A 9,435-nucleotide genomic window follows, 5' to 3' on the forward strand; every position below is an offset into this window, starting at 1 on the left:
CTGTACCTTCATCCTTGGCTTCGCAAGAGAAAGAATTCACGCTGAAGCCTGGTTTGTGACACAGTGGCCTCGCCTACAGGGACCTACACCCTGTCCTCACTGCTTGCTGCACCAGGGATAGTGGTGTGGGCTCTAGGGACAGCCCCAACCACCGGGCCCAGATCATCTAAGTCCAGTGGTCCATTCCCTGCCATATTCAGAGCTGACCACGAAATGTTCGACCAGGCCAGGCCTGTCCCTTGTGGGGTACTGCATTGAACCCTGGGAAGGCATGGGTGTAGACACTAGGTCCCCTAGAAACGGGGTGGCTCAGGTGCTCTGTGGCTACACCCTGTGTAATGGGAGCAGGTTGAGCTCTGCGCCTTGACACAACTCGGTCTTGTGGTCAGGATGCAATGGCGCACCTGGATGCAGCAACAGACGCCCTGGGATCACAGCCGGCACTGGGAGGCAGGGCAAGCCCACCGGGCCTTTCCTGGGTTGGAGCCCTCCCCTTTGAGCAGGAAGTAGTCACGTGGGGAGTTCGTGCATGCGCACTGGGTTAGCGTGGGGGGCGGGGGGCGAGCTGACAAGGCCCCGGATGTCACTGGCAGCCATTGAGCTCTGAACAGAGATTTCAAGGCTGAGGAGCAGACATGTCGGCCGTAGGTGAAAGTGCCGGTGGGGTGAGCCCGGACGGAGCAGGGGCAGAAGGTCCGCCCGGCCCTGATGGCCAGTCTGGTCACGGAAGAGCTGATGACTCCGGTGAGCAGGGTGGTCCTGAGGGCACCGGAGGCCACAGCGGCCCTGATGGCTCTCGAGGCCGTGCGCCCAGCATGGCGCCAGGGGGCGCCCTCATGGTGTTCTCAGTGGCCGGGAGGCTCCCCGAGACCTGAGTAGCCTCAGCTGTCGCCATCAAGGTGGCCCTGCTGTGGGTGTGTGTGTGGGGGGGCGGGGGGCGATGGCTCTGGTGAGGATGTAGGCGGGGTCGCGGGTGAAAACCCCGGTCGTCAGTGTCCAGGAGCCGCTAACCATCTCTGCCTCTCCAGCTCCACGGGTGGTGCCGCCTCACGATGTGCCTGCACCCGGAGCCCCGGAAAACCAAATGCTGGTGTGGTATCCTTTTCCAGGACAGACGTTTCCCCTGACCGGCCCGCGATTACGTCCGGGGCAGGGGTGTGTGTGTCTAATAGGACTGCCTCAAGGAGGCCGTGGTCAGTGGGAGACAGCGCAAGAACTGGGGTGCTGAGGACAGACAGTGAGCGGGGAAGATCTGACAGAATTGCAGGAGATGGGCAGTGTGTGGTATTTGGGGGTGGGGTGGGGGTGGAGCAGCAACCCTGCGAAAGGGGGAGGGAAGAAGTCAAGGGGCGCTGGAGCTGGACATTGCTTGGTGGAGGAGGCTCTGTAGAGAGGATGCCTTGCTTCAGGTTGTCGTGAGATGACAAGGTGGCTGGGGCAGAAGACCAGTGTCCAGTGGTCCCTTAACAACGTACTTGTAGCTCTCTGAACGTCCCATTGGAGTCCCCCCTGGTAGCAGAGTTCGTTCAACATAACGTGCTGCAAGGTACCCAGAACACTGGCACCGGGGTTAATAGAGAAGTCACGACTCAGGGCAGCGTCATAACTGTGTAAGTTCCGGGGGACCCTGCGTGGGCGTGGGTGGCAGGTGCTTGGGTGGATTATCAGTCACAGGGGCATTGTCATGGAGACAAAATACAAACCCCCTGCTATCTTAAAGCTGTACGTTTTTACAGGGTCAGACAGCTTGACCTTTCTCCCATGCAGCACTGGTGGATCTGCACAGTGCCCTGTCATTTAGCAATGCCAGGCGTTCCTCTCTACCCCACAAGGGGAACCAGACCCTTGGCCTAAGGCAGGAATGGGGTGCACTGGACACGGATGGCCTTGCTCATCTGGAGTGTGTTTCCCTTTCCCCTCACTTTAGCAGATGGACTGAGGAAGACCCTCTTCTCTTACGAACTTCCACCAACCCCTTCCTGGAACAACTTGACCTGGTGATGCACTGCATTCCTGCCCCTATGTTTCCGTATGAGGGAGCTCTCAGCATGCAAAGGAGGGGCAATACCTAAGCTTCCATCTCAGCCCGTGGATCCTTCCCCGGGCACTGAAGGCTCTGGAGCAGTTTGCCAAGAGGGGCCTAACCCCTGAGCTCCGTGGGCCCACAGCTTTGGTTTTCTAGTTGCTGGGGAAGGAAGGGCCTTCATTGTTTGTCACTGCCAAAAATAAAGCTGAGAAGCAACCCCTCGTACTGTTATTGGAGGGGAGTTTCTGGGACGCAGATTTTCAATTATTTCAATAAAACGGAGGTCAGTTTAAAAGATGCACGTTTGTTTTCTTCTCAATTGTGTTCTGACATTCAGCATTCAGGACTGCAAACATTTAGAATTGATTTTGCATCCTATACTTGTGCCTATGCATTAGTGCATGCATCTGTGTAGGAAATATACAGTTTTCACAAAGTTAACATTAAAATTTTCTTCTGCACAGTAGATTTTGTCCTGAATTTATAGTTTACATGTTAGCCCTTCCTGTTGCTAAAACTTTCTCAAAAACAGTTTAAGTATATGCTTCAAGGGGCATTTTCATGGAATTGCAGGGGTACAATATGCAAGAAGCCAAAGTGAATGAAAGTAGGCTAACAGAATGTATTCAGGATTCTTTAATATAAATACCAGCTCTGAGTGTGATGGCGGGGCAGATAGTTTCTTTCTGAACAGTGAAATACCTGTTTGAGAATTTCCATCTATGGTGCACAGGACCATTATAATAATGATACCACACAGATTCTTCCTTGTAAGAGGTTGTTTCCAAACATCCTGATAGCTGGTATGAAGATGATATTGAATGAAGGCCAAATAGAAGACTGAAACCAATTGTCCAATGATGATTAAAGTGTGTTCTACAGGTTTACCTCCAATTCGTGTTAGGGTAAGTTCAAATTCTGCTGCTGAAGTTCAAAACGGGTTTGGGAGGTTTGGAAAATTGCTAGGATGAGAAGGGAGCCCACAGGGGCTCAAACCGAAAATGACACCGAAAATGTTAGGCCGAGATGGTTAAAAACAGCGTATGCCGATAGAAAGTCTTCTTCTGGTTTTGTGTGTGGTGTGTTCACTGGGTGCTGGGCTGTGTTCCCCAGTCACCTAATGTATCAGGAGCAAGAAGGTGAGCTTTTGTAGGAAACATTCACCCGGACATTCCTCAAAAACCAAACCAACCTCCCTCCATGGAGTCGAGACGGACTCATAAGTCACCCTATTAGGACAGGGCAAACTGCCCGAGGGAGTTTCTGAGAGGGCAATCCTTGATGGGAGTAGAAAGCCTGGTCTTTCTCCCACAGAACTCTGGTGGCTGGTGGTTTTCAAGGCTGGGCTTTCCTTCTGCCACTAGCACTCACTGCAGAATCCTCAGAGGTCTTTAATAATGTTAGTAAGGGGGAATGAGATGTACTCTGCTGGGTTATTGGAACCTGTTTCCTAGAGAAAACAACATGGACTGTTGCTAACCCCGCTACAATAAATTTAAGAATGAAGTGAAAAATTGAGGGAGTGAGTCTTTATCAACAGAGAAACCCTCCTATCCTATTCATTCTAATAAATCTGTTCTGATATGAGATATTTGAAAAGAGATTTGCAATAATTGTGGTACCTCCAAAAGATATTTGTCATCATGGAAGGACATATTGTATAAAATAAATTACTATAAATGCAAACAATTTCCCTCCCAATATTTCATGTTTCTACACATTAAGTAGTAAGAGTAGCAAATTCCTTGTCTGACATGAACCATCAGATAAAAAATATTCAACCTCCATTTAAGTGGAGACGACGGATGATGCAGCAGAAATTTATATATGGGCAAAATTGTGTGACTGAGGAGAACGGAGTTAATTTGGACAAAATGTAATGTGGTGTAGGATTTGTAGTGTAAGGCAAACTCCAGGCAGTTATCTAAGTTGTACCACACTAAGATAATGCATTAGACAGCAAGGTCAATAATATAGGGATTGATCATTTTAATGGGGGGGGTGGATTGGGGGAATGTTGGTCAGAAAAAGTTCTTGCAGTTGAAATAAGATGTTTTCTCTTATCCTTGGTTATGCTGTAATTCGATGTAAGAATTATGATATATCTAGATTTGTGACAAGTGTGGTGTTTGTAATTAGTTGTTTTGGTCTTATTTCTAAGCGTTTTCCTATTTATAATGCTTTGTGCTTAAGTTGTAGTGGTAGCAAGGGGTGTGGAATTCTATTAAATTTGGAGGGATCTTTTTTAGCCCTAATTGCCTTTTCTAATTATTTCGGAGGCATGTTAGTAGAACTTGGTTTGACTGTAGCTGTAGCCACTGAAGAAGGAATTCCCGGAGACTTGGCTGTCTAATAGCACGGATTAAGGGGTACTGTGCATGAGTTTTAGAGGTTCTGTTGACTTTCTGTTTATTGAGGGAGAATAATTTTGGGAGAACTGATTGTGTGTTGAAGAGTAAGTTCTTTCTTCTGGTGGAGAAATTGGTTATGTTCATGGGAATTTTGTAGGTCTTATCTTCTTGTTATAAGTTTTGTAGTTGAATAATTGTGATGGTGGTTGCTCTCTGTTAGTGTCTTCATCGTTCTTGAAATCACTAGGTTAGTTAGGTTAAAGAATTAGGCTGTGGTAGTCAATAATTCACGTACTGTGGTTGGTAGCCAGCTTATACTTGTCCAATCTCTAGTTAAAACTGTGTTTTAAATTCTCTACCATGGACTAAGTTAATGGCACTCTCAGTAGATTTGCCTGATAGTTAATACTCTCTAACCAAAATCACAATGATGTTTCTAAGGGGAACTAGAGACGTATATAAACTATGGATACAGGAATGAATCTTGGCCTGGCACTTTGTTCTAACTCCAATCAAAGAACAATCAGTTCTTATGACATGACCTTGTTTGATCCTCAATCTAATGGAGAAATCACTGAAGAAATCACTATAGCAAAGTGAAGAAACTAGACGGTGCCCAGCTATCAGAAAATATAGCATCTGTGGTCATGAAAGCTTGTCTTCAAAGATGCAGCATGTAAGTGGGGTGTCAAGTATGTCCACATGGGATAAACAAACCAGCTGGTGTGATCCATGGATTATAAATCATGTAATCCAAATATGAAAGAAGAAATGGTATCAGAGAATAAATTGTGAAGACATGGTGTGGAGAATCTATGATTGACCGTGGAAGTCCAGAAAATGCATTTTCATTTCCCATACATAGATGACCCCTCCACAAATTCTTCTGAACGCAAACCAGGGACGTGACTACGGGTACTGTCATGGAGAGTGCATTTGAACGGGTCCTATGGCACATGTAGTTAGGCTAACATCTAGCACCTTATCGATTGGTCACATTTTGACCCAGTTTAAACCTGCTCTACTTTTTGAACATTTTTTTATTTTCAGCTGGCTTTACCCCTCTATTTTATTTGGTTACTGTTGTTAACTTTTCTGTTTCTTTCTTTGCGCATGTTTTTAAGTAGATGAAATCCAGGGTAGGCAAATCTGTTGAGACAGTAACTGGGGTAACGGTTTCTTGGCGGTATGGTGTGGGAGTGTGGGGGAGGGGAATGCAAGCTAATAACAAGGGGTACAAGAAAGAAGATAACGTCATAAAGTTGATTGTGGTAAGAATTGTACAACACATCTTGATATAATTGAACTATTGAATTGTGTGATATTTGTGTTCCAATAAAACTGTTTAAGAAAAAAAAGTTAGGAATGAGGGAATACCAACCACCGTCAAGGGACAACCTCCGGTCTTTCATGGATGTACTACAAAAATCTAGGATAAATGGGCAGGTGACAAGTCTATTCAGATGGAGAAAAATATAGAAAGGAGTTTGCATAAACAGAACAGAAACCAGACTTTAAAAGAAGAAGACACATGCAGAGCGTGACAGAGACCGGTTTCTTTTCTGAAACCTAGAAGGAAGCTAGAGGGGAAAGACCACGATGATAATGAAATGAGGAGGAGTGAGAAAATTAGGACAAAAAAGATGATGACTTTATTGAGAAACATGCTTTTAAGAGTTATCCCCGCTATGCAAAGAATTTAACTTCTGTTTCCATTCCTTGTTCATTTTGTGTGTGTGTGTAGATTTGGGTATTTCTTTCTTTCTTTTTTGAAAAATCGTTTTATTGGGGGCTTCTACAACTCTTATCACAACCCATATATCCATCCACTGTATGTCAAGCACATCTGTACATTTGTTGCCCTCAGCATTCCCAAAACATTAGAAACAGGGTAAGGAATGTTCATTGAGGGGACTGAAACGAATGAGTAGAAGCAAAATGTGTATAAATTATTGAATGCAAAACTGGTTATTTGCTCTGTAAATCTTCACCTAAATAAAAATGTAAGTTTTTTTAAGTTGTATAAAAAAATGTACTCCTTATTACAAGTCTCATGGCTGAAAGAGAAAAGCAAAAGGGAAAAGCATGACCTTAGATTAGAGGCTTTGGGAGAAGCTCACTGAGTGGCTTCTGGAGCTGACACCTACCAGCAGGAGGCGCTTGTAAGTGAATCATTGCAGACAGTGCCACTTGTAAGGGGATTGGCCAGTGTAGTCCATGTGGACTGGTTGCTTTTTATGTAAATAGGGTGTGAAAATTCCACCCAATAGGATTAAGCCCCTTGCTTATACAAGCAGCCGTCTGGTCATCATAATCTTCCCTCTGATAAAGAAGATCTCCTGCTCCTGAGTCCTGGACGTGGATTCTCAGAGCTTCCTACACTATGGTGCAATACTGAGCTGTAGTCACCAGTGGCAGCTGGAGAAACTGTAGGCCGATAAGGCGTAGGGCAGCCTGATGGGCTTCAGGCTTCTGTGTGCACAGATGCTGTGGACTCGGGGACTCACAGAGCCAGAGGCCTGATCTCTCGTGCATATTTCCACACAGGGTCTAAGAGCTGTTTGCACTTTTCCGGTACCCTGCAGATGGGCTTCCACACTTTGAGCGCCTGTCAACAAAGTTAAAGGCAGTTGCTGTCCCCGGAACAGGTGGCTACAGTGGCCTTGATGCTGAAATACACTCTGAAGGCTGAGACTATGCGTCTGCAACCACTGAAATACAACTTTTGTTGAAATTGTGCAAATTAAAGGCTATAATTTATCTTGTAGTGAGTAGCAAAATTGAAATGATGTGTACACGATGAATGCTCTTTTTAAAGGAATGAATCTTAAAGTTGACATTAAAAGAATAAAGTGAATGTAGCCCTTGAGTGATCCGTGCACGGTTGGGGTAAGTGTGTGCCCTCAGTCATCTACAGGGACCCTGGCTCCTGGATTGCTGTGGGATTTCCTGGCATAATGGTCTTGAGCGAAATTGGTCAGTTGCTTAAATTGCATGGAAAACATAGTCTTTGGAACCCCCGCTACGTCCCTCATTGGGGAGGTACAGGAGGCATGGTGGGCTGTGACACTTGAAAGCACGCAGAATGGGGAGACTGGTGAGGGCAGCGCTGTGCTGTGCTATTGGACCATAAGGGAAGGCTACTGCAGTGGGTGTGTGGACTCACAGGGAAACTGAGTTCAGTGCCCTTGGCTGGGGCGTCTGCTGGTGGATTTGAGGGATCTGAGCCTTTGTCAGAGCTAAAGTGTGCTTGCTGAAACAGGGACCATGTGGATGTCCTGGACCTGCTGACCCGGAAGAGAACTGAGGACCTTTGAGTAGGAAGGCTGCTGTGGGTGTTGTGTGCATTGAGGAACGCCAGGGACTCAGTGGCCCATGGGACCAGATTACAGAGGGCCTTTGTTTTCTGAGGAGGCTTGTTAGCAGATTGAAGGCCCTCCATGTGCTTGTGTGTAGAGTAGCAGTAGCTGCAACCCTTAAGTGAGCAGTGGTGGAGAGGTGCGATGATGCCTGTTCTGAGGGGAGGGATGAGTCAAGCACAGTCAGAGAGTCTGTGACTATTGGGGACCAAAGGTCCCTTCCTTACCCACTCGGGCTGAGGGAACTTCCCCAAGGGCAGCCTCTCATTTAGGAGCTTAAAGACAGTGAACAACCTTGGGTTTTCTGACACAGGGGCCTTCCCTCTTGACACAAGGGGATGGGCTGCTCCTCTGAAACTTACAAAGTGATTCCTGACCAGGAGGCTCTGTCCTCATGACTGGGAAATAACCACAGCTTGTTCCTGCCCTGTGGAATCGGGAACGCATTGGCCTTCTCTATTATCCATGATGCAGTTCCCTCTTAGGACCAGGAGGCTATAGCTTAACCAAATGGATTGCAGTAGGGTTCACCACCCTCCTAGGACACAAATGAATATAGTGACCTGCTTTTTCGAACCCAGGAAATCATGGCCGCAGTGTTGGCTTAAATGAGTGGGTAGGCCTGCTACCCACTAGGAGGTCATGAGCCCTTCTGTGGAGCCCCCAAAATGGTCTCTGCATTTTGTGGTACTCAATGTGGTTGCCCAAGTCTCTGGAACTCCCTGTGCTTTGTTTCCTTTCATGGCGCTCAGGCAGTGATATCCCAGATCTCTGGAGTCATTGAGGCCAGATAGCTGAAGCCTTTCCACCACTATCCTGCAGGTGACTATGCCCTCTGAAACTTTGTAGGTGATGTCTCCTGTCCCTGGCAATCCGAAAAGCATAACCATGCCCACTGGCACTGTGGAGGATGTGACCTGCCTCTTGCAGTGCAGTAGGGATTAGCTCTGACTTCTGTGCCTCAGGAAATGGTGGCCCCGCACTCTAGAACCTCGGGGCCTGTGGGAGAGGCACCTGGCTTGGCCATCTGGATTTCTGAATGCTGTAGCTGTTCTGTTGGGAAGCAGTGACACAGAGAGGCAATGGCTTGTCCCAGGCCTGTGGTGCTACCTTGCCTTAAAACCTGAAAGCAGGGCCATTATCTCCATGGTTGTTTAAGATTCACACAGCCCAATGCATTTGAATAGTTAATAAAACACAACGAAAAGTCTTTCTGATATTCTGTGCTTTTGTCCAAGTTCCCACAGAAATCAACAATGTGATGCTCGCATAGTAATGATCAAAGCGGTACACAAAAAATCCCAGAAATTAACTGAAGCCACGAACTTTAACAAAGGGTGCGCTGGTGCTGCTGTGCATCAGCGTTAGGCTGCTACCCTCAAGACCTGTGGTACAAAATTTACCAGCTGTTTCGAGGAAGAAAGATCGACAGTCTCACAAAGCCTATGCAGGGCCACTGCATGTCAGGATTAACAAGCTGGTAGTGTGTCTTCTGTTCTTCTATAACAAAGATTGCTGTTTCTGAACCAGGAGTGAAAATATGGATTATTTAACAATGGAGCTGGGTGTTTACAAACCCACTGCTACCATTCCAATGTGGTCCAGAAGAATCAAAGGTCTGATGGGAACAGCTCACCTACACGTCCTCAACTCCATCGACTTTCTTCTGGGGCATGGTTTCAGTCTGGAAGCCCTGACA

At 46.8% G+C, this 9,435-nt stretch overlaps 1 protein-coding gene across 1 annotated transcript; it reads left to right on the forward strand.

The window, feature by feature from the left end:
* Positions 1 to 582: 582 nt before the first annotated feature.
* Positions 583 to 2,324, forward strand: LOC123521163 (EKC/KEOPS complex subunit LAGE3-like). The gene is made up of 4 exons (XM_045285566.1): positions 583 to 744; positions 1,029 to 1,095; positions 1,482 to 1,610; positions 1,928 to 2,324. Exons 1-4 carry the CDS (start codon positions 636 to 638, stop codon positions 2,070 to 2,072), a joined length of 450 nt encoding a protein of 149 aa, XP_045141501.1. The 5' UTR covers positions 583 to 635; the 3' UTR covers positions 2,073 to 2,324.
* Positions 2,325 to 9,435: the final 7,111 nt, after the last annotated feature.

The sequence above is a fragment of the Echinops telfairi genome, unplaced genomic scaffold, assembly GCF_000313985.2.
Source record: "Echinops telfairi isolate 266 unplaced genomic scaffold, ASM31398v2 ScPeMD7_7472;HRSCAF=8510, whole genome shotgun sequence".
Lineage (NCBI taxonomy): Eukaryota > Metazoa > Chordata > Mammalia > Afrosoricida > Tenrecidae > Echinops > Echinops telfairi.